This window comes from Lemur catta, chromosome 20 (genome assembly GCF_020740605.2).
Source record: "Lemur catta isolate mLemCat1 chromosome 20, mLemCat1.pri, whole genome shotgun sequence".
Taxonomy (NCBI): domain Eukaryota; kingdom Metazoa; phylum Chordata; class Mammalia; order Primates; family Lemuridae; genus Lemur; species Lemur catta.
Window position 1 is genome coordinate 16,567,371 of NC_059147.1, and position 23,646 is coordinate 16,591,016.

A 23,646-nucleotide genomic window follows, 5' to 3' on the forward strand; every position below is an offset into this window, starting at 1 on the left:
ACCTCAGCATGACCCCAGTCCATGTCACTCTGCCCAAAGAGGTGGCTGGTGAGGATGGTTTCTGGAAAAGCCATTCACACGTCACTAAACTTTAGTGGGCCAAAATCAAGGCAAGAAGACAAAGGGTATTTTAGAACTGGCCACCTCATCCTCATGTGTGTGTCCTGTGCTAAACACAGACACCAATGCTTTTGGATAATCTCAGCTCTAAGTTAGTGTCAGTTTTCCTTTGCACTTTTTTGTGCTGATTCATAGTAAAAGAGGCCTCAGCAATTCAAATCTAGATGCCATTGTGCAGGGCAAAAGCAATACTTGTCACCTAAACATTTGTACCCTTGTAATATTCTGAAGTAAAAAAAAGAAATTATTGCAAATATAATAAAATAGTCTAATTTTTTTTTAATTTTTTTTTTTTTTTTTTTTTTTGTAGAGACAGAGTCTCACTATATTGCCCAGGCTGGTCTTGAACTCCTGGCCTCAAGCAATCCTCCCACCTTGGTGTCCCAAAGTATTAGGATTACAGATGTGAGCCATCACGCCCAGCCAGCCCAGTCTTTTGAACTCCTGAGGCTTGTGTTCCAGTTTCAGCCATGTTACTCACCAGCCTTTTTTCTTATGGCACAAAAGACTGGACTGAACTAGATCCACTGCAACATTACTTCCATCCCTAACGTTACGTAATCCTATGATTCTGATTTATGTATTCTGGAAATGTATGTATTGCAAATATATTTTTCCAGATTGTGGCTTTCTTTTTTATTCTCTTAATGGTGTCCTTTGATAGACAAAAGTTCTTAATGGTAATAAACTCCAATTGTCAATTAAAAAAAGCCATTGTGATTGGCCAAGAATGAAAACATTTAGTGCTGTTTTGGTTCCCAAGATAGTAGTTTGTGCACACTGAGCTAGATCTGGCTCTTTGTCCACAGGAGGAGAAAGAGGCCCAGAGAGATGAAATGACTTACCCACTGTTATTAGGGTAAATATGAATTGGAAATAAGAGACTCATTTCTCCCTGTTTAAAATAAGGGAAAAGACTTCCCCTGCCTACATTTTCTCAGAGCATCTACCTTAGAAAACTTGTTCTTTCTCTGTCTCTTTGAGATGCGTATAAATCTTTTTAAAAGCTAATAAACCTCCTACCACCTTTATGACCCAGGATTGTCTTTCTCAAGGACCTGGGAACCATCTCTTTGAAATATAATCATCATTCCTGTGAGAGGGTATGATAGGAGCGCAGCTGCAGCAGGTGCCTTGCTTCAAAACTGTCGCCTGTCATTTGATTTTTCCTTTGGATAGAGCCAGTGAACTAACACAGAGGGTCACTCCAATTTAGGCTGAACACTCTGTGACAAATGGTGCTGTTAAGTCACTTATTTGAGAGCTAGTTATTTTTTAGTACCGAATGGGTTGCATCTCTTTGGCTCTATAAAAGGGCAAGATTTCTTTCTGTCTTTGCAATCTCTTTAGCAGATTGCCTGTGATGTGCATCACGTTCAGGTTTAATGCTTGTTCAGTAATAAAACTGTCTTCTTTCTCTTCTACTTTTTGTAGAGAAGTTTGCTGGTTTGGCAGGAGATTTGGTTTTAGCTATACTTCCTCAACAACGCCACACAGCGAACCAGAGTTGAGTCACAAAAGGAACTGCCCCACTCCTGGCCTGGTACTCTTCCCATTGGCCCACTGCCTCTTGGGGTGCACTGTTTTATGTCTGCTATTGTTGACTGTGTACATCTTTTCTCCAGTGAGTCTATGAGCTCCTTGAAAACAGAACCTGTGACTGACACATGTCCTGTTACTTTCTCAGGGGCCAAGAGAGTGCCAGGGATATGGCAGATATTCAATAAATGCGAGTAGAATCACTGAACTTGGAAGAATTAAGTCATATGGATTGTGATCTTAACTGGCTAACAAGATGAAGCAAACAAACAAACAAAAACCTTGGATGACATGGAAAAGAATGCAGGGTGGTGTAGCATGGAGAACAGGAAGAATTCTGAACTTGGGGTAAGAAGACCTGGCGTTGAATACTAGTTTTTCTCTGGTTTTAGTGAAGTCACCATCAGGCCCCTTCACTGTAATGTGACAAGAAATATATACCATTTATTGTGTAGGATTACTGGGATGATGACCAAATAAGGATATGAACATTATTTGTAATAATGACGGCTACCACCGACACAGTACTTACGATGTACTAAGTACTGTTTTAAGCATTTTTCCACATATTATCAGTGTATTTAACCCTCACGAAAAACTCTCTACAGATATGAAAACTAGCCACAGAGAAGTTAAATAACTTGCCTAAAGTTTGACAGCTAGTGTACAGCAGAGCTGGGATTCCAGCTAAGACAGTCTGGCCCCAGGTTCAGTACTGCCCTGCATGCACATGATGGACAATTTAGCTTGTCCCAGGCCCCAAAGGTGGTTTCCAGAAGGAGTCAAGAGTTGGCCACGTTTATAATAAGTTCTGTGCAGTTGGTATCACCATTTTGCAAATTTGGTCATTGAATTTTGGAGACATGAAGCCATTTGCCTGAGGTCACCCAATTAGTGAGCAGGGAAACCAGGATTTGAGTCCTAGGTGGAAAGTGACAAGTCAGCAGAATATCCAAACTGTCCCGATTTGTGTGACACAGAGAGGATGATTAAGAAGATGTTACAGTTCCTTAGAGATTGCTAGAGACTGGCTTAATGCAGGCGGCTGTGACAGTGCAGGGGATCAGAGCCCGGGCCCAGAGTCAGCTTCACCTGGGTGTGAGGAGTGGCCCAGGGGTTAAAGCTCCCTGGGCCTCCTCTGTGGACCTGGGGTGATAACAGCAACAACTGTGAGACACAACATGTATTGAGGGCTCACTGTGCAGATTCACTGCCTCAATTTTCCTCATCTCTAAATTGGGAATAACAAGAATAGTAACGGAAACAATAAATGGGATTGGGAATAATAATGAATCATTACAATAATAACACGTGATATATAACATTTACTGAGTATTTGCTGTGTGCCTGGTCCCCTTGCCAGTACACCACACGTTAGATAAGGCACAGCTCGACTGGGTCCCTGCCAATTCTTGGGCTCTGTCTCCCATTCCTCTCCTCTGCTGGCCTCCTGAGACCACTCCTCAAACACAACTAAGCCTCTGCACGAGCTCTGCCCTCTTCCAGGCGCACCTTTCCCCGGACACCCAACGGGCTCACTCCCTCACCTCTCCACCGCACCTCCTCGCTCGGGCACCACTTCCTCCGTGAGACCGTCCCTGACCAGGCTATTGAAAATCCGGGGCCTAAGCAGTGCCTGGTGCGCAGCGGACAGTCAGCAAGGTTTGTTCAATCAGTACGTGCTCGGTAATGGCAGCGGCCTGGTGCAAGGTGCCCTTTGGGGTTGGCCCCTCTTGAGCAGCTGACATATTTAACTGACCCGAGGTGAGTGAGTGCAAAAGCCCCGAGACCCAGGGGATGTGCACCCCAGGCAAGGACGCAGCGGGGCAAAGGCCCTGACGCGACACGTGTGTGGAGCGTTTGCGAAGGGTGGGAGTCTGGGGGCAAAGCAGAGGCTTTGGGAGGCTGGGGTTCCTCTAGACCACCAGGTCCTGCACCTTCCTGGGTTTCTAAAATGTTACCAGGGGCTACTGGACACACCTACTCATTGAGCTGCTCAGGAGCATTTAGTGAAGAGCTGCTGTGCATCCGCCACTCGACTGGTGGGCGGAGTCCGGCCGAGGCCCCGCCCCGAGAGTCCTGGACACGCCCCCTTCCCCCAAGATGCGTCTCACTCCCCCCCCCCAACCCCGGGGCACAGACTCAGCCAAGCGCAGGGAGGACAGTCTGAAATCAACATCGCCTTTATTTCTTAGCAGCCCTTCAGGGCAGGTCGGGAAGGGGCGGGTCTGCAAGCCTAGGGGGCGTCAGGGCCAGCCGGTGGCGGCTCCAGGTCCTCCCTGTCGCCGGCGCACAGGAGCTCAGGCCTGGCCTGCGGGAGCGGGGAGTCAGGTGCGGGGGCAGGTTCTCGGGCACCCTCGCGTCCGCCCGCACCGACCCGCACCTGCCCGCTGCGCCGCTGCCTCCCGGGCTCCCTCTGCAGTGTCCCCGCCCCCCGAGGACGCGCTACATCCCGCAGACCCCGCTCTCAGGGAGCCGCCCAGGATCCTGCCCACTCCTCTGTCTCCGCCCGCCTCGCCTCCGCTCGCCTCCCCGGGCTCCCTACCTCTCGGCCAGCCCCGGCCTCGGGGCCGCCCTGGACCTGCTCCCCGCGTTTCCTCAGCCCCGCCTTCAGCCTGCAGAAGGGGCAGAGGAGAGAGAGGGAAAAAGAGAGGGAGAGTCCAGGGGGACTTGGGAGGAAGCCACCGCCGAGACACAGAGACCCATGCGAGAGAGGCAGGGGTGGGGGTGGAGGTGGGGGGCGGCGAGGGCAGTCGGGGCGGAGTTGGGGACCCTGCTCTGTGCCCCTCCCCTCCTCGCCCAGCCTCCCTTCCGCCTCTCACCCATCCTTCCCTGCCCGGGCGCCCTCGACCTCGGGCAGGGAGCGCAGCCTCCGCTCCGCGTCCTGCAGCTTGGCGCCCACCAGCTTCCCTGCGGGTGGGCGTGAGGTCAGGCAGGCCCCGCCCGGCCCGAGCCGGCCCCCGCCCCGCCCCCGCCCCGCCCGCGCGGGAGCCTCACTCTCCGCCAGCAGCTGCTCCTTGCTCCTCTCCAGGGCGCGGATCTCCCGCGCCAGTCGCCGCTCCAGCACCTGCGAGGGCAAAGAGGTCGTCTGTCCGTCTGTCTGTCCTCCTGGCCACACTGCTCGCCCCCTCTCCCTTTGTCCCTCACCAAATCCTCGCCTACGTTAGGTCATTCATTCATTCATTCAACTATTATTAACTCAACGTGCAGTTTCTGCTGTGGCTGGAGACCCATGGCCCCGTGTACCTCTCAAACTTCATGTCTTCCCACTCTGCTCATCCTCCAGCCCGTTTCCTGTTCCCCACACGGTTCCGCCATAGTTGAGCCTCATGGGCCTTTACACTGGGGATACTGGCACCCAGATACCAGCACGGCTTCTTCCCTCACTTCCTTAACATCTGCGTGCAGATGGCACCTGCTCAAAGGCCTTCCCCACTGACATTTCATGATCTGGCCACTTATTTTCTTGGTTAGAGTCTGGGTACATCTCTCCCTGCCCCCAACCAGCCGGGACAGCAAAGACTTGGCCCCTTTGGTCCACCACTATCTCTCCCTGCCTCCAATGCAGCCTGGTGCACCGGTCAACTATAGTTGAATGAAGAAATGACCTGACCACCTGACCATGGCTTTCTCAGGGTTCCCATTTGTTACTGCAAGGTGAATACAACACTCTAGGTGAGCAGAAGAAAGTAGGATCAGCAAGGGCTACTCCAACAGTCTGGGCAAGCGATGCTGGATGTGGCCAGGTTGGGGAGAAGGGTGAGACGTCGGCAGACTGGAGGTCAAAGCCAAGGGATTGAGTAGGTGAGAATAAGAAAGGAATGAAGGACAATGCTATGGCATTTGGCCTGAGGAGGGGTGGACGCTGGGCTAGTCGTGGAGACGCTGAAGCCAGGGGAGGACTGGCTTTGGTTGAAGGCAATGATAATGGCTCACGTGGAATTCCCAGAGGTCCTTGTGCTGGCCCATCAGATCCTCCAGCTGTTCTTCGACATCCAACCTGGGGGTCGACACCCAGGGATGAAAGGACCAACACCCGGCCCAGCCATGTCTGGGGCTCCTCATGCACAGGCCTCCGAATCCCTGTCCGGTGCTCTCTCTGCTGGGAGCCCCTCCATGGGTGTTACCCTGCAAGCCTTGGTTCCAACAACTCCCCTTCCAACAAAATCTCCCTGATGCAAGCCCACTCCCATTCTCCACCCAGTGGCCCACCAGGCCCCAGGCTTGGGAGTTAACCCAGATTCCTCCCTGTGGTCTGAGAGTTATGGGCAAAAATTTGCTTCCTGGACTCCTACAATATGTGCTTCCTGGACTCCTACAATATGTGCTTCCTGGGAAGGGAAAGACAACCCTCAGTTATATTCTCTGAATGACCCCCCACTGCCTCCAGCAGGAGTGGGGGTTGGGACAACTGTTCACAGCATCCACCTTTCTCCTGTTGAACATGAACCTTCATGGGCCTCTGTCAAGGCCATCACCCTGTTCATCCCAGCCCCCATTAAGCCATATCTTCCCAAGAAAGCTTCGTGAGAGGTGTGGTAGTTTAGCATCACAGATTCTCAAGTCCGGGCTGGAAGCCTGGATCTGCTACTCCACTGTGACCCTGGGCAAGTTACTTAACCTCTCTAGGTCTCAGTTTCCTTGTACATAAAATGGTGGTAGTGGTGGGAGGGTGACATTAGACCTTAACTCCTATAATTGTCATTGTGAGGATTAGGTAAATAAAAGAATATAAATGCTCATCAGACAGTGTGTGTAGTGTGGTTAAGTATATACACACATTAACTATCTATTGTCAGGTTTCCCCACACAATTAAAGTCATGGTGCATCAGGACCTGAGACCTCTGGTCACATGAATGTGCTAAGGTTCAGAGTGTGGAAAAATGAATGGATAGAGAGTTAATTGGATGAATGAGTGGCTGGCTGGAGAGAGATGATAGCTGGTTAGAGAAATGATGAGTGGAGGGATAATGGTTGGATGGAGAAATGAAGGAAGGATTACAAGGACAGATAGATATCTGGATGGATGGATGGATGGATGGATGAAGAAATGAATGGCTAGACAGAGGACTGGAAGGATGGCCAGAGGATGAATGTATGGTGGGATAAATTAAAGATGATTAGATGGAAGGTTGGAGATATGATGGCTGTCTGGCTGGATGCCATGGTTGGATAGATGAATGGACGGATGAATGGATGAATGGACAAGTGGCTAGATGGGCAGGTAGATGGATGGGTGGGTAAATAGATGATTTGGGGCCTAAAATAAGTGGACAAATAAATAAATGAGTGGGCAGCAGAGGAGCAGGATGTCTAACAGGAAAAGACTGAGAATAGCACCAGTGGGTGGAATTTATTTGATAAAGAAATTAGCAAAGAATGATTAAATGAGTGAATTAATCTTAACACCACTACCTAATATCAGAGGTGATCAGAGAAGTCATTTGTCTCACTGCTCTATCTCATAGAAAGGGAAAATGAGGAGTGTGTGTCCAAGATTCATCCCCTAGCTCTTGCTCCCTCCTCCCTTAGGCTGGGGACTGAGGTGGGGAAGACCTGGGGTGGGACGTCTTACCGCTGAGCCTCACTTTTCTTCTCTTGCAGCTGGAGGATCCTCAGCGCCTCTGTAGGAAAGAAACCAAGGGGACCCTGTGAGAGGTCCTGGAGAGTCAGTGTTGGGCAGAGGTCATGACCACACGGCATGGCGGGCGTTGGAGGGCACCGAGAGGACTGGGGTGTTTACCCCAGGTGAGGTGGCAACCAAGGGAGAGATTTGAGCAGAGAAGGGGGCACCCTGACTCAGGTTTCATTGGGATCCCTCTGGCTGCTCTGGGGAGGACAGGCTTTTGTGGGGTGATGGGGTAGCATAAGGAAGACACGGCAACCCATGAATACCTTTCTTTTTGCTCAAGATTTCCTCTAGGTGCACTTTCTCTCCATTCACTGAAAAACACAATGACACTTTCAGCCCCCAGGGGCCACATCTTATGTCCCCACTGCAACTTCATGTAATGGGAAAAGTCACACAGGGCGGTGTTACAGCCCGAGGAGAGGTGAGGCATTTTCTTGCCATCTCTGCACCCATCTCCCATGAGGACCACCGTGTTCCAGCTTCTCCCCCTCCGTCCCCACATTCCCTGTAAGTGCTGAAGAAGTGAAGACACTCAGGAGTGTACATGGTTTACACTGAGGGGACAGATGAATATAAAGAAATAAATACGTTGTGTTGGCTCTAAGGAAACAAATGAAGCCAGGGAGTGAGTGACCTGGAAGGGGTGGGAATCTCCAGATTATGTGGGCCAAGAGCACTGTGGGCAAGGGAACAGCCTGTGCAAAGGCCCTGGGGCGGGCACAGGAACATGAGCAGTGGTCATGGGATCTCTGGGTCCCTCTTTTGGCCCCACTTACAGGAGTCTAATTCCCTATGCAGGGACTCCAAGAGAGCTTGGGTCTCTTCCAGTTCCTCACTGGATTTCTTCTTCACTGGGCCAAAGAAGGGAAAAAGACACTTGGTGAGTGCAGTCTCTAGTCCTGCTGTTCTTTTGCAGCTGTGACATTGCACATTCATCTTCACACAATCCTGGAGGGGCCTAGATTTTATAGATGAGGAAATGAAGGCATTCAAAGTCCAGGTCCTTTCTGCTGGCCTCAGCTGGCCAGTCTATGCCCGCAAGTTTACCTTGCTGAATCTTATTAATGCGGTTAATCAGGTCCTCGATCTGTGGCTCCAGGCTTCCCTCTGAAGAAAGGAAGAAAGAAGGAATGAACTAGGAAGACAGACACCTGGCTGTCCAGGGCAGGTGGAGGAGGGCTGGGTGCTGGCACTGTGTCTCTGCTGCTATCAATCAACAGGCATATACTGAGCACGTGCTGTGTGCGGGGCTCTGAAAGAGGCCCTTGCAAGGCTGGCATTCTGGCTGCGGGAGCTGGACACTGAACAAAGATATATGAATCAGTTCAGATGGCAGGAACTGCCGTGAAGAGAAATAAAGCGAGGCAAGGTGTTGCAAGAACAAAAGGGCAAAAGGTGCCTCTTGAGATATGGAAAGGCTCCAAATCAGGTGGGAAGCAGGCCCTGCAGTCCTGTGGGGTGGAGAGTATGGAGGGGGAATCACTCCAGGCACAGGGAACAAGTGCACGTCGCCTGCAGTGGGAGTGGAGAGGCACATGTCTAAGGTAACGGTGAGGGGCCGGTGTGGCTCAGTACAGTGAGCAAGCAGAGAGCTGTAGGAGAGGAGGTGGGGAAAGTGGGATGTGAGACCACTCAGGGCTTCTTGGGCCACGGTGGAAGCTTCCAGATGTACTTCTGAGTGTGGTGGAAGCCCATGGAAACCTCCACCTGCCCCACTCTGTCAAAAGCCAGGCAGGGCTGGTTGTCACTTCTGTCAACCTGGACTCCGGTATTAGTCTCATCTGAGAAATGGGGGACATGCTCCTTTCATGTTGTGGGTGGAAGCTTGCAAGTTCTCCAGGGACAGGGAGATCACTGTCCCTTAGGGAGTCACCTCTAACTTCTCCCTGTCCCTATCTCAGGGCTTGGTATGGAGAAGCCTTCCTCCTCATCCGTCTCTGGCTTCAAGCTTGGCAACACAGAGCTGGGGCAAAAAGCTGCCCAAGCCTTGCAGGGTCTCACTGCCAACCTCAAAGACACTTTGGAGGTAACCTCAGGCCCTGGATTTCCCAAAGTCACCAAAATTACGGCTTCTGTGACTTCCAGGACAGTGGTGCTCTCCACGGTGCTCATTTTAACAGACAGAAAACTCTAGGGGTCTTTGTTTTATTGGAGATGGTCAATGGGTCACTATGCACTTCCATTCCTGCAATTTCTCTATCTAATTTTAGCCTAGACAACAGTCCCAACACATTTCTTTTGCGACACACTTCCCTCACAGAGTGGGGGAAGGGGAGATTTCCTTTTATTTGGAACAGACCAATAGATTATAGTATTTTAAGCTAAGGATGGGCTTGGGGAGGGGGTCTTACCTCAAACCTGGCCAGCACTGCCCCAGCCCTGATGCGGGTACTAGATAAAAGCTGGCTCCCAAGTCCCCCTCAACAAGCAAAGTAAGGTGCAAAGCCATCTGCATTGCCATTTGTCATTTGTATATAAGAAGGCAGGATGAAGAATACATACTCACACATATATTTTTTAAAAAATTCTCTGCAAAGATAGTTACAAATTGAAAAAGAGTTGCTGCTTGCCTGTGGGTTAGGGAAACGGATGACTGATGTGTATGTGTGTGGAGGGGGTAGGTTTTTCCATCCTCATAAACTTCTTGCATTTTGAACTGTGGGGCTGTATTTTTGGTTCAAAGAATTAAATTGTACAAGAGGGAAAAAGTACAGTGGGATAATTTCCTAAGGTTGAGTTTGAACCACATCTGTCAGGCCTGAAACCTTAAGCCAAGGCTCAGACACAAGAAGACACATGACCTTTCTGCAGCCTTATCACCATAGCCAGCAAGTCTTCAGTCTTCTTCGAAGACTTGGCCTGCCCTGTGGAGATGAAAACCAGAATTACAGGACCCAGTGACAGTGAGAGTGGACTGAGAAGGGAGTAAGGAAGTTTCGGTGGGCTTTTCAGACACTCCTGGGCTGGGGCTAAAATGGGCTGAGGGACAGGCTTCCAGCCAGAGCAGGGCCCCTGCACCTTGTCCCAGAGGTTTGTGTTGTGTGCTGGATGGATCAGGACCCCTAAGTGTCAGCTTCTCCCTGAGAGATCAAAAGATAATGAAACTCAGAGAAGGGGATGCACTTTTGCTGTTGCTGCCATTCAAGATCATTACGAAGGTCTAACCAATGTAGTAGGGGAGGGAGATTTCATAAGAATTTCTTTAAAATAATTATAGCTCATCAATTACAAATTCTTAATGAACTGATAGATCTAGGCGATAGTTATAAATGGCTGCTAACATTAAGAAAAAACAACTAAATATTATGAACCTCTTGATGGAAAAATACAACACTACCAATGAAGGAATTTTGTCCAAAAAACCCTGCACAAAACAAAAAATGGAGTCTCATTAGGCTTCCTTATTTAAATACTAATTCATAAAAAATACAAAGGGCAGACAAACATGTTAAATGACACCACTGGGGGTGCAATCAACTTCACACAGGGTGTGGGGAACTTCATACAAAAGCTTGGTTTCTTCAATAAACAAATTGCAAAAAAGAAAACGAGGGAGAGGGAAAATCCTACAGATTAGAAAAGTCCTGAGACATATATCAATCAATTGCAATGAATAGACCCTATTTGGATCCTGATTCAAACAAACACAATTTCACATATCATATATACTTCTCTATATATTTTAACATGAGCCTGTGCTACTTTTAACATTCAAATGACAACAACAAACCCCCTCCCCAGGAAAATATTAACTTCTTAAAAACATCTTAAACTCTTGAAATCACTGACAAAAGGTCAAATGCCAGTGACCCACTACTTTCCAAGGAAAATTGGACACAGAAAATGAAAGACAGCTCACAGAACGCATATGAAAGCCAAAAAGTTAATGACAAAATGTTTACCCACAATAGCATACAGTGAAAAGTCCCTCTCTCTCAGACCCTAAATTCCTCACTTCCCCTCCCCAAAGGCCACTAGCATTCCAAGCTATTTGTGGGTACACGGAGATAATTCAGTTCATATACAAACATACATCCCGCTTTTTCTATGTACACGGCAGCATGTCATATATGATGCTCCACATGTCGTATTTTTGATCTGACAATGTATACTGGTGATCTATATATTCTTTCTAGTGGCTGCATGGTGTTTTACTGCATGGATATACCATAATTTAAGAGCAGTATCATACTGATGTATATTTAGGTTGTTTACCTTTTGCTGTGGCGAATGATGCTACAATGATCATCTGTATTTGTGTTCCTGGGCTGTCATAACAAAGTACCACAAACTGGGTCTTCTTCTTGGCCTCTTCTTGGCCTTAAATCTCACTGCCTTCCCCAGATATATTAATAATAATCTTTAACAGGTTGGTATGATGCCTCTTGAGATTTTTTAATGTTTAAAATATTCTTAAATATTTGGAAATACCAAAATTAAAGCTATTTTAATAACAATAGGGAGAAGTGTTTGTAATTGTTTCTTTTTAATACTTTACTGTGAAAACTTTCAAATGCACATGAAAGTAGAAACGATACTATGATGAACTCTGATGTACTCATAGCCCAGATCTCACAATCGTTAATGTTCACCCGTATTTGCTTCAGCTATTTTTCCTGTGTTGAAGTATTTTCAAGCAAGCCTCAGACTTCTTGGCATTTTGTCGCCAGATACTTCATTAAGAGTCTCAACTACTTAAGGGCATTTTCTTAGATGACCCCAATCCTGACAAGATTAATACTCATCATGTACTATCACCCAATACCCAGACCGTGTGCAATTTCCCCTGATTGTCCCCATGTCTTTTACAGCTGGCTTCTGCGACCATTTCTGCAAAAGCTCCATCTCTGCTTTTCCTCTCCACTGCTTCCTAGTGCTAGTCAGGAAATAACACTGAAAGTGGGTGATAGGTAAATCTTTGCAGTAATCCAACTAACACCTTGATAAAATTTTTAAAAATGTCCATTTTACAAAAGAAAACAGCCTGTTGAGTATAAGGACCCTTTTAAACATTTTATTTTGAAACAATTTCAGATGTACAAAGTTGTAGAAATAGGCCACAATGCTCCCATTTTCCCTTGTACCAGATTCCCCATTTGTGAGTGGTTCTGAACCGTAAATTGCAGACATCTTGGCCCATTACTCCTTAATATTCCAGCGTATATATCCTACATACAGAGGCAATGTACTAGGTAACCACAGTAGAACCATCAAAACCTGGATGTTAATATTGACCCAATATTAATATAGCATCCTCAGATGCCATTCAAATTTTTCCTCTTTTACACTTATATTTTAAAATTATACAGTACTACTTACATTTTTCTAAAAAAAAAAAAAAAAATCAAAAAAATACCTCCACCTCTGCACCACCCCAAAATCCACGTCACTTGTCCACAATTATCACTTAGGCCTTTAGCCTTCAGACAAGTCTTCCATGCAATACACATAGGGCTATACCCCTTTCCTTTATTGCTTCAATCCCAAATGGCTTTTCTCTAATAAAATTATGATCTCCTCTGCAGCTTATTCCACGTCAATAGATAATGATCTTACCCATTTAAAATTTAATTTAAATTGGAATTTATATTATTTTTTGCCTCTTAAAAAAATCCATCGTATAGACATTCCACAGTGTGCATGGATATACCTCGATTTAGCCATTTCTGTGATTGTTCCTTGTGTTTTGTCTCTATCACCAATACTCTGATGACAATTCCTGGTCCATGTATGTATGAATCCCCCTATGATTACCTAGTATAGTGACTGTAGATGTGGAATGGTATTTTAGATGCTAAAAATACTCTGCCAAACTGCCTCTAGCAAAGCTTTTACTGGTTAGTTCTCCTCCCTGTGAAGCAAGGGAAAGCCTGTTTCATCGACATTAGATATTATCCCTCCCTTTATAAAGCCAATTTGATGGGGTAGAAACAGTAACTAGATACATTTTTCAACTTTCTCCCTTGCTGGTGATGTTAATCGTAACTTCAATTTTGAGGAATTTGAAAGGTTGATACTAAAAGTAGTTTTTTTTTTAAATCACAGTGGCAGCTATATTATATGCTAAATAAATGGGATCTATTTGCATTTGTCTTATTTCCATCTGTCCTTTGTTGAATGCACCGGCTGGCTCTAATCTAAGAGTCCTCTGTTTTAAAGTTACCTCATTATTCACACATTAAAAAATTACTGAGCACCTATTTATTATACGCCAAGCAGGCACTGTTTTAGGTGCTGGGGAAACAGAGGTAAATAGTCTCTGTTCTCATGGAGCTTATATCCTAGGACAGACAATAAACAGTAATCACTTTCTGGATGTCTGCATGGGAAGGTCTGGCAGGATGTAATGTTTATTAATATAGCAGTTTAAAAGTGTGCAGAAAGAGGAGTCAGATAAAAGGAGGGCAAAAAGCCGACAACTGTTGAACCAGAGTGATGGGTACCCACACATTCATCATGCTATTTTCTCTACTTTGGTACATTTTGGAAAGTTCTATAATGAAAAAATGCTAGTGGCGTACCAGAGGATTATTGCCTTGGGAGATTTCTTTTTTTTTTTTTTTCTTTTGGCTGAACTGCAACTTCCAGTAGGCTCTTTCTAGGCCAAACCCCCACCCTCGGGGGTTGAGGTGTCATTATTCAAGTCAATATCCTGGAGAAAAGAAACTGTCTTGGGGGAGGCCATTTTCGATTAGGCGATTTTAGAGTCCATGCAAAGTGTGATGTGGGCCGGCTGTGAAATGATATCGGGGAATTACTGCTAATTTTCTTAGGGGTGACTGCAGCAGGGTGATTTTTGTGAAGAACATCCCTCCCCTCTTTTGTTTAAGAGATACACACTGAACTATTTATTGTTTACTTTAAAATAAGCAATATATTCAATAAAGTTGACAGGAGTTAATCTAAGTGATGAGAATGTGCATGTTATTTATCTCCACTGTTGAACGGTTAAAAGTTACAAAAGGCTTAAAATTTCACTTAAAAAAGAAAAAAACCTACTGCTATCATTGTTTCATAATTGTACTAGTAGGAATCCTTCCACCTTTCTACCCTTTCTGCCCTGGTCCGGAGAGAATTGCAGCCCGCTAGCCCTTACTACCTTCAGCCTCCTCGGCGGCTTCTGGCGACTCCACGTTCAAAGGCTCCAACTTCCCCGCCATTTTCCAACGTGGGGCTTGCGCGTGCGCCTCACACGATGATTGGCTAAAAGAAACCACACGTGAGGGTAGAAGGCCCTACAGTACGCATGCGTGCAGACCACGCTCGCGCCATCAGTTGACCGCATTGTAAGAGTCAGGGATCCGTGCTGGGCAAGCGCAGAACACCCTGCGACCCTGATGGACCACGCGCATGCGTACAACCATGAGGCCGCGACTCCAATTTAGACAAACAAGGGCAGAGCCAGGGTATTGGCCAGTCAGGGTATGTGTGCTGTGCTCACACGGACAAAACTCTAGGGTGGTCTCTCCGGCTTTAGGTTGCTCGTGTTGTGCGTGTTGTAGGTCTGGGACCAATGTGCGTGTGCTGTGTGGTGGTACACAAGAGTTCAAGTCCCTTTTTGTTTACAAATCTTCATTGAAGAGTCTACGGGAGAAGATTAGTTATCTCCGTTTTAGGGATGAGTAAAATGAGCCTTAGAAGCTAAGGGCACCTCCGACATAACAATGCTGGATTGCAGCCCCTGCGTGGAGAAGTCACGTGCGGTACACCCTGGGTTACACAGGTGGACACGAGGCCACCTCCTTACTGATCTTAGCAGCAGCCAGCATTGATGGGGGTCATTTTTGTTAGGGTAAAGATTAACAGAAGTACACGAAGGGCAAAGGAAGGAAGAGCCTCTTAAGGGTTGGTTTTAGGCCTTTTATGAATAGTTTTTTCTTTAAAATACTCTCAGGCCAGTTCCAGGCATAGGCTGGCCCTGCGTTCCCATTCTACAACCCTAATGGGCCACACCAGAGCCCCAGGCCAGCCTTGGACACTCAGGGCTGAGGTTCCATCGAGGAGGCAGACCCCTGAAGCATGTTTGCAGGGCACAGCCCCTGACAGAGGCTGGACACCATCCAAATGGCGGAGGTGAGGCAGAGGGAAGGGAGAGGGAGGCCTAAGGATTTGCCCAGAGGTGGAGGTGCATGAGGCGGCTGGGAGAGCAGCCTGCTCACCTGGCTGCTGCCACCCATCTCTCTGTTGTCGGCAGGCCCTCTGATCCTGCCCATTGCTCAGGGAGACAATGACCAGCCACAGACATACCCCTACCCACATTTCCAGGGTGGAGACAGAAGGTAAAAACCAAAGGTGGTTGCTCCAAGCACTGCCTGGTCTGGGAGCTCTGTTTCTCAGAGTCCAGTGAACAAGCCATTATGGGGAGCTTGGTCCGCAGAGGTGGCTGGTGGTGTGGAGTACTTGGGTGGGTAACGAATGAAAAGCCGGTCCTCCTCTTTCCTCACCCAGCGCAGGAGTTTGGTCACTACCAAGATCGCACCTGCCTTGGTCACCAGGGGGCTGAGGCAGGTATAGAGCTCGAATTTGGAGGTCACCTGGGGAATTGGGAAGAGGCAGAGTCAGATGGGCGGGTGCTGGCCATGGACAATCCTGTCTTTCCCAACCCAGCCCCATGTCTGCCTCCTGCAGCTTGGAAGATGTACCTGGCAGCAAGTCCCACCTGCTGCTACTTGGACACTGGGCTGAGGGAGGTAAGCTTTTATTATTGTGTCATGGGTGGGCCAGGGATTCTCTGTTGGGCTGAGGGGTCAGATGGACCTAGTGGCTTTGACTGGATGATGCTGGCTGTGTGTGTGTGTGTGTGTGTGTGTGTGTGTGTGTATACCCTCTGGATCTCAGTTTGCTCATCTGTGGACTGGGGATAACAATAACAACGATATTTAACATTCCGTAACTGTTGTATACAAGATCCTGCTCTAAGCTTCACACACCTATGCTTTCATCTACAGCCTGAGCATACTATAAAGAGGAACTCAACTGAATCTTCACACCAGCCTGAGAGACACGACCTCACCAGGTCACCAACACCTTCTCTGTGCCATGTCCCATTGCTCTCCTTTTCACTCTCTGTCCCAGACACTCTAGCCTTTCTTTGCTGTTCCTCAGGTACAGCCAGGCTCAGTCCCATCTCATGGCCTCTGCAGTCCTTTCCCTCTGCCAGGTGTACCTTCCTCCAGATACTCACATGGTGCCCCACCTCCCCTCTCCACTTAGATGCCATTTCCTCAGGGAGGCCTCCCCTAACCACCTGACGTAAAATCCTGGGCCTACCGTATCTTGGCTTTGAACACCAGTCTCCGCTAAAAGGTACAAGGCATCCTTGGAAAAATGACTATGTCCAGGGAAGCTGCAGAGAATGTCAAGATGTGCTCATACAGTGAGAAGGATGTGGCAAGGAGACACAGGGACCAGCTTGGCTAAATTAGAGACAATGTGAGCATCAAAATAAATGCTAGAAAAGGATTTAGCCCACTGAATTAAAGAAAAACCCATGAGACCATACTGATATAAAATTAAAAATTCAACAATGGGAGAAAGAAAAGTTCTTCCTTACAATAAAATCTCAACCAATAAAGGTAGAAAGAATGATGGAGTTAGAAAAATCACCACCTGGCAAGTTTGTGGGTAAAAGTATAATTAAAATCAGGACATTGACATAATCACCACAGATATTACTAATTAAAAAGGGGAAAATGCTATCTTTATACTGGAGAAATGTGGAGGACGCCACTGTAACTACATGATTAAAGGTGACAGCATCAACAGTGGGAAAGACTGACATCTTGTGTCCCCCGATATGATACAAGGATGGGCACAGTGTCACTCTGGGTACTCCTGCCAAAAATGCATGGCCTCAATTTACTCATAATACGACATTAGAAAGACCCAAGTTGAGCGTCATTCTACAAGCTACCTGGCTGGTACTCTACAAAAGTGCCAAGATCATGGAAGACAAAAAAGAGTGAGAAACTGTTCTGCAATGAACAAGACTAGGGAGACACAATAAATCAATCCAACATGGGATCCTAGACTGGATTCTGGACCAGTGACAGCAATGAGTGGGCCAATCGGTGGCATCTGCATGAAATCTGTGCATTAGATGTTATTGTACCAATGTTAACTTCTCGAGTTTGTTAAGTGGTTATGTAAGATGTTAACTTTTGGAGAAACTAGCTGAAGGACCTCTGCCTAGTAATTATTTATACTATTTTTGCAACTTCTTTTGAAATCCAAAATTACTTGAAAATGAAAGTTAAAAAAATTTTTTAAATATAATCCTCAGCCTGGATCAACACCTGATACACAACAGACAACACTAAATTATTTAATAAATATGTGCTAACTGGCAGGGCCTGAGGTTACCTTCACTGGCCCTGCTGCGTAGCTGACCTTTAACAAACTCATAAGAAGTGAGAGCTGGAACCCAGTGGAGACCCCAGGAGAGGAGACCCCAGGTAGAGGGCATAGCATGGGACCAAGCCCATAGCATTGGGAGAGTGCTGGCGACTCGTGGAGTCAAAATGAGCTGGTGGCTAATGGGGTACGTCCAGACACACGGGAGGGGCTGATCGTGAATCAGCAGGCACAGAGATGGCTGTTAATGGGGCCTCTTGAAAGTCAGACACTGGATGGGTTGCTAACGTTGAGGTTAGTGTAGGGTGGCAGACACTGTGGCTAGTCATCCTGGGTTTCAAAGACACGTGTGTAATGGGAGGGACAGTGTTGCAGGCCAGGCATAGCCCAGGTAGAAGCCTTGTGTGCTTGATGGAGGCGCCATGTCTGGAAGGGACACAGTGTAGGGAAGGGAGGCTTGAAGTGGGGAATTAACTCACTCAGAGCCCTGCCCAACTCACCCAGGCCAGGAGCGTCTCCTTCTCAGCCACGTGGTAAATGAGGCGCAGGGGTCGGGAAGCGCTGTGGAGGCGGGCGTGCAGGCGGTGGTAAAGGTCCGACAGCCGCTGTCGCTCCTCCTCTCTGCTGTAAGGGGCCTCAAGCTCAGGGCTGCCATGATGGAATGGAGGGAGGGGGAAGGCACGGTTAGTCCAGGGCTTTCTCGGCTGCCCCATCTCCTCTCTCATTCTAGGGATTTCAAGTGGGGAGCTGAGCCTCTCCCACTAGATTTGAGAATTCTCGGTGATTGGAGGCCAAGCTTCCCCCATCAAACTAGGGGACTCCCTGAGTACTGGGCCCTTCTCTCCACTAGAATAGGGGGATAGTTTTAGGTCTGTGGTTGGGCCTCCATCATCAGACAGAGACTTGTTCTGTTCCCTCTTTCTAGAGCATGGCTGGCTGTCTTTCCTGAGTCTTGTCTATGAGATGCTGAACTTCTTGGTTAGACAAGTCTTTCCACCTAGCCAGTTGCCCAAAGGGTCAGGGCCTACCTGGTAAACTGGGGCAGCTGGCGGTGGTGGTCAGGGATGTCCAGTGGCTTATAGAGGAAGTGCCGGAGGCCGGGTGCCCCCACAGCCTGCACGCTGTATGCAGGGGCGTTGGCTGATGGGGCATTAGAGAAGCTGGCAGCCTCCCCAAGGGCACGCATGGCACCGAGGGCACGCATCCCATCCTCAACCAGGCGCCGACAGGCGGCCATGGCATGGAAGGCTTCACGTTGGGTGCCCAGCAGCAGCAGACAGACAGGCATGGCATCCAGGCGGGCCACATAGGCATAGAAGAAACCATCAGGGTTGAAGCGGGGCAGGCACACGGGTGCCCATGCCTCACCTGCTGCAAAGGCCGGTGCACCCACCCAGTCGAGCAGCAACTGCAGGTCAGCCGGGTCCAGCCGGCACTCAGCCAGCACATTCCGCTCCTGGGCTGCTGTTATCAGTCGACCGCCAACTGCCAGCACCGACAGTGCCAGGCCGGGTGCTGTGCAACGTCGCAGCAGTGCACCCAGTGCGTCCCGCATCGGGCGGGCGAGGGGCACGCAGCGCACGGCGCCTAGGAGCAGGGCACCTGGATCTTGCTCCACACTGTCCAGAAGTCGGTCCAGTGTGCGCTCTGAGCCAGCCAGCAGGCGGCGGAGGTCGTAGTTCTGCTTGTGTGCGAAGATGCGGGCGACACTCGCCCGTGTCAGCGTGCTCACGATCTGTGCGTGCACAGCTAGCAGCTCCCCTCGCAGCTGGGCTGCTGACTGAGGAGTCCGTGACACGGCCACCAGCAGCAGTGGGCCCTGCTGTAGGAACACCAGCTTGTGGTCCTCTGGGGGAGGGAAGGGGTGGACCAGGGTTGGGTAGAGATGGATCAGGAGTGACCAGAGGGGGACAGGCAGGGCTCTTCTGCCCTCCCCCCAGCACACACACACACCTGTCTCGAGTCCACACAGTCACTCTGTGGGCACCCGGACTGGGGTAAAGACAAGCTGGGGGAGTTTAGACATGTGTAGAGACATGGTGGGATAGCCAAGGGATTGGGTAGGTTAGACACACAGCACAGAGCACGGGTGGGGAGACATGGAGCAAGGACTGACACAACAGAACGACACCCAATTCAGCCACACAGCCCCCTCGGTCATGCTCTCAGGCAACAGGGAAGTAGCCAGCCCATCACTTAGATGCCAGGGAGTCAATAATTCAGAACCCAGAGAGATGGACCCTCCCCCCGCAACAGACCCCTGGCTGGCCATCCCATCCACACACGCCCACTCACCCTTGGCTGGCTGGATAGTGCTTGAGACAGACAGACAGACAGACAGATCTACCCATGGCTCCTTAGATAAACCTCCAGCCAGCCAGCCATGTTCCCAGTCACTGTCCCCCATTCTGCCTCCCGCCTGTTTGCTCACCAGCGTAGATGGCGCGGATGGCATCTCCTGCACTCTGCACGAAGGACACCAGGGCTGTCATCACACCCATGGTAGCTGACAGCGCCTCCACACTACCGTACCGTGAGTAGATGGGCTTGCCAGCCTCACTCAGCACAAACACATGCTTCCGCTGGCTGCGCCAGTCCTCATCGCTGGGATCCCCTCCCTGGCCTCCAGAGCCACTCTCAGGGCTACCCATGGGACTATTCTCCGGGGCTTCAGGACCCCAGAGTTCACAGGTGCTTGATGGGGCCTCTGACTGGGGCAGTGGTGACAGGCTGGGTGGCTGGTCCTTGGCCTTGGATCCTGAAAGGGAGCCCCTGGTGGGTCATCTGCCTATGTAACCCCTACTAACTCCATGTCCCCAAGGACCCACCAAATCTCTACCAGTCCCCCAGTGACCCCTACATGCTGACAAAGACTTCCAAGTGTCTCCCCTACCCCTCAATGACCAATGACTGCCCTAGGACCCCCCTGTGACATCCACTGACTCCCACAACCTCTTTATTCTCATTGATATCCTCTCCCCTCCCCACAATAATCACCATAATAGCGATTAACACACAGACTTTAATAACATCCACTGCCCTCCCCAGTGACCATCATTATTATCCATTTGCAACCTATGTTTTTATAATTTTCCTGTAAAATCTCAATGACTGCCCATTCTCTCATTTTCTCACTGACATTCACTGACACTCCATGTCCTCAAATACCAATCACCTCCTCCCAATAACTGCCATTACCTGCCAATAATTCCCAAGTTCTCAAAGATCTCCCCATTTATTCTCAGTTATGTCCAATGATCCTTCCCAATAACCTCTTTTCTCAGTGACTTTCACTGATTCCCCCAGTGAACACCGTTACACATCCACTAACATCTGAGTCTTCAAAAACTCTCCTACTGATCCCCTGACTCTTCAGATAATTTCACTTATGCTTGCCCCATCACCATTAACATCCACTCACATTTGGTTCCATAAAGACTCCCTGACAACCTACCACTGATATAAATACTGTGAGTACCTACTGAACCCCACCGATCCCCTTTCCCACCTCAGTGACTTAAATAACACCGTATCCTGAGAGACATTAACTTCTAAATAGTCCCCTTTGACCCTATTGACTTTCTTTAGCTCATTCATTGACCTAACCATCCTAAATCCCTAATGACCCTCTTTGACACCAACAGCCCCTTTTGATTCTTCAATGACCTAAACTCACACTAAATCCCCAGTGAACATCTGTTGACACCCAATGACTTCCTTTTCATTCCTCAGTGATTTAAACGACACGAGTCCACAGTGACCTCATACTGACCTGGCTATGGTTTAAGCAACTTCCCACTGAACCCCAAAAGATCCCTTACTGGTCTCCCACTGACCTTTCCCCCCACCCCACCCCACCCCACTCCCAGCCCCAACAGTGACAACCCTTAGGGATTCCTTCCAAGGCCCGGAGAGGGTAGATCATACCTGTTTCCTCCAGGCCCCCGTCTTCGGGATCCTGCTGGCCGGCGTGAACCCCTTCATGGTCTTCAGTCTCCTCACTGGGGATCCGCATATCCTCCAAGTCCTCCGCGTCCCCGGGGGCTGGGGCAGCAGTGTCTCCTCCGGCCTCCATCTGCACATCCCTGAGGGAGAGGGGAATCGAGGGTGACGAGTAGCAAAAGAAACTTCTTAAAAGCCTTTAGAGTCAGGCCCCCTCGGACACACTCCTACTGCTCGTTTCCCCACGGTTTTCAACAAGATGAGTCATTCAAAAACATGAACAAATTCTTGCACCCTCCAACACTTCCCGAAAAGGAGACTCTATCGGGCTCAAGAAAAGAAGATACATGAACACCTGTTTTAACCCCGTATCTCAATTGGCCGGATACCATTACTTCCCCGTAGCGGCGGTAGCATCACACTTCCGGGTGCGGCTGGGGATTTGCCACACTTCCGGGTGCGACACCTCCCAGAAGACACTTCCGGTTGCGGAGCTTTATTCGCTCTCCGCGGCGCCCCTCTCCCGCCGCCTACGGGTGTTCCCTCACAGTTGAGATGGCGCGCGCCACTCCCGGGTCTACGACGGATCTGGTCGGGAGCCCATTGAGCCCCCTCTGCACGCCTTTCCGCGGAACTGGCTACAGCTGCCAAGAGGGGCGAGCGAGGCCCATTGCCTGTACCGACGGCTGTTGGCGTGAGGGGGGCGCGGCTCGCTTTAGCCAATCCTGGAGCTTAGGAGGCGGGGCCGCCTCCCTTCTGGCCCAATCGAGAGAAGCCGGCTCTCCCAGCTGTCCCGTCCCTCCCCGTGTCGTACCTCGGCCAGTACTGTGCGTTGTATTGCGTTTGTACCCGCCCATCCCTTGACTGACATCTCCCCAGACCCAATCGAAGGCTTGAGCCTATTCTCTTCACTTGAAGACACTTGCAGCCCAAGTCTTAATGGATACCTGGGCAGGACCAACAAACGTGCCCCGCCAGAATTGAGGCAACTTCCCCCTCCCTTATGCACCGAGAAAAGCAGGGGTGGGGTAGGGTGGAGTAGAGAGGGGAGGAATAAATGCTTGATGGGCAGCCGCTCCTTCCAATCGGAGTGCCGCGCACAGTCTGGTCAGCCTATAGGACTCGGATCCTAAAGAGGAAGGCCTTTCAGGAGTAGGAAGTGTTCATGGGCGTTTCTGTATTCAGTCAAAGGGTTCGGCGTCCTCTGGAAAAACGGAAGCATGAGCCACGGACATCCTCGTGGCGCCAGGGAATGGGGTTGCAAAGACAAAGCTCAGGCTGATCAGTATGTGTTCAGATCCGCAAAAGTCCGGGTTGACCCCACATGCGTGGCCAGAGTCTGAGGGCTGAGCCTGAGGGCTGAGCCATGAAGATTACAGCCCAGGACTAACGGAGTGTGAATATGGGCGTGGCCTCGAGAAGCCTCTGAATCCTGGTTGGCTGAGGACAAGGCCGTGGCCGCCTTGACGCGCCACCATTGGCTAGATTGCCAGAGGAGGCGGTACTAGCTGACAATTTCAGTGTAAGGTCGAGCGCGGGTGTAGAGCGGCCTGCTCTGGACTGCCCATCTTTTTTGCTCTGGTGTCTCTATGTCTCTAACTGCGACCCCTCAGTCTCTGAGTCTCGGCGTCTCTGGGTGTCTCTACGTCTCTGCATCTCTGTGTTCTCTTCTTACTTACCTCCAGCTCCTTCTGTCTCTGTCTCTTCCCCTGGGTCTTTGTGTCTTTCAGTCCTTCTTCAGTTTTCTATTCGGTATTTCGCTAATTTCCCTCCTTCTTTCCCTGACCAGAACAGTGGCGCCCGCCGGGAGGCCCACGAGGCCTATTGGAGCCCTCAGCTCTGTCACCCGAGGATTCCCAGGATTCCTGGAACTGGAGGAATATTCCACTGGCCCTGGGCAAAGGCGGGGCACTTTTGTAGAGGGAGGAGGCCCAGCGGGCACTCACCTGGTGCTCGACCGGCCAGACTCTCTCCTGGGCTGCTGGGCGAACAGGTGGTCACTTCCTGTGATCAGTTTGGGAAAAGGTGTGAGAGATGGGAAGAGGAGCAAGGAAGCCGT

The 23,646-nt window shown here is 49.4% G+C and overlaps 2 protein-coding genes across 6 annotated transcripts; both read right to left on the reverse strand.

Moving 5' to 3' along the window:
- Positions 1-3,819: 3,819 nt before the first annotated feature.
- On the reverse strand, positions 3,820-14,452 carry SYCE1L (synaptonemal complex central element protein 1 like). 3 transcript variants are annotated; one of them, XM_045533110.1, is made up of 10 exons: positions 14,392-14,452; positions 8,340-8,399; positions 8,069-8,143; positions 7,556-7,603; positions 7,236-7,284; positions 5,596-5,659; positions 4,657-4,726; positions 4,482-4,569; positions 4,205-4,274; positions 3,820-3,970 (listed from the first exon to the last, which is right to left on the reverse strand). In XM_045533110.1, the coding sequence occupies exons 1-10, from the start codon at positions 14,450-14,452 to the stop codon at positions 3,896-3,898; spliced, it is 660 nt and encodes a 219-aa protein (XP_045389066.1). In that variant the 3' UTR covers positions 3,820-3,895. The 3 variants fall into 3 exon arrangements, with proteins under 3 accessions (XP_045389066.1, XP_045389065.1, XP_045389064.1); XM_045533109.1 differs by having other exon boundaries at positions 5,596-5,758; XM_045533108.1 differs by having other exon boundaries at positions 5,596-5,761.
- MON1B (MON1 homolog B, secretory trafficking associated) lies at positions 12,285-22,286 on the reverse strand. 3 transcript variants are annotated; one of them, XM_045533104.1, is made up of 6 exons: positions 21,943-22,286; positions 21,573-21,730; positions 20,077-20,403; positions 18,674-19,493; positions 18,146-18,293; positions 12,285-15,826 (listed from the first exon to the last, which is right to left on the reverse strand). In XM_045533104.1, exons 2-6 carry the CDS (start codon positions 21,718-21,720, stop codon positions 15,626-15,628), a joined length of 1,644 nt encoding a protein of 547 aa, XP_045389060.1. In that variant the 5' UTR covers positions 21,721-21,730; positions 21,943-22,286; the 3' UTR covers positions 12,285-15,625. The 3 variants fall into 3 exon arrangements, with proteins under 3 accessions (XP_045389060.1, XP_045389063.1, XP_045389061.1); XM_045533107.1 differs by having other exon boundaries at positions 22,136-22,276; XM_045533105.1 differs by having other exon boundaries at positions 21,977-22,276.
- Positions 22,287-23,646: the final 1,360 nt, after the last annotated feature.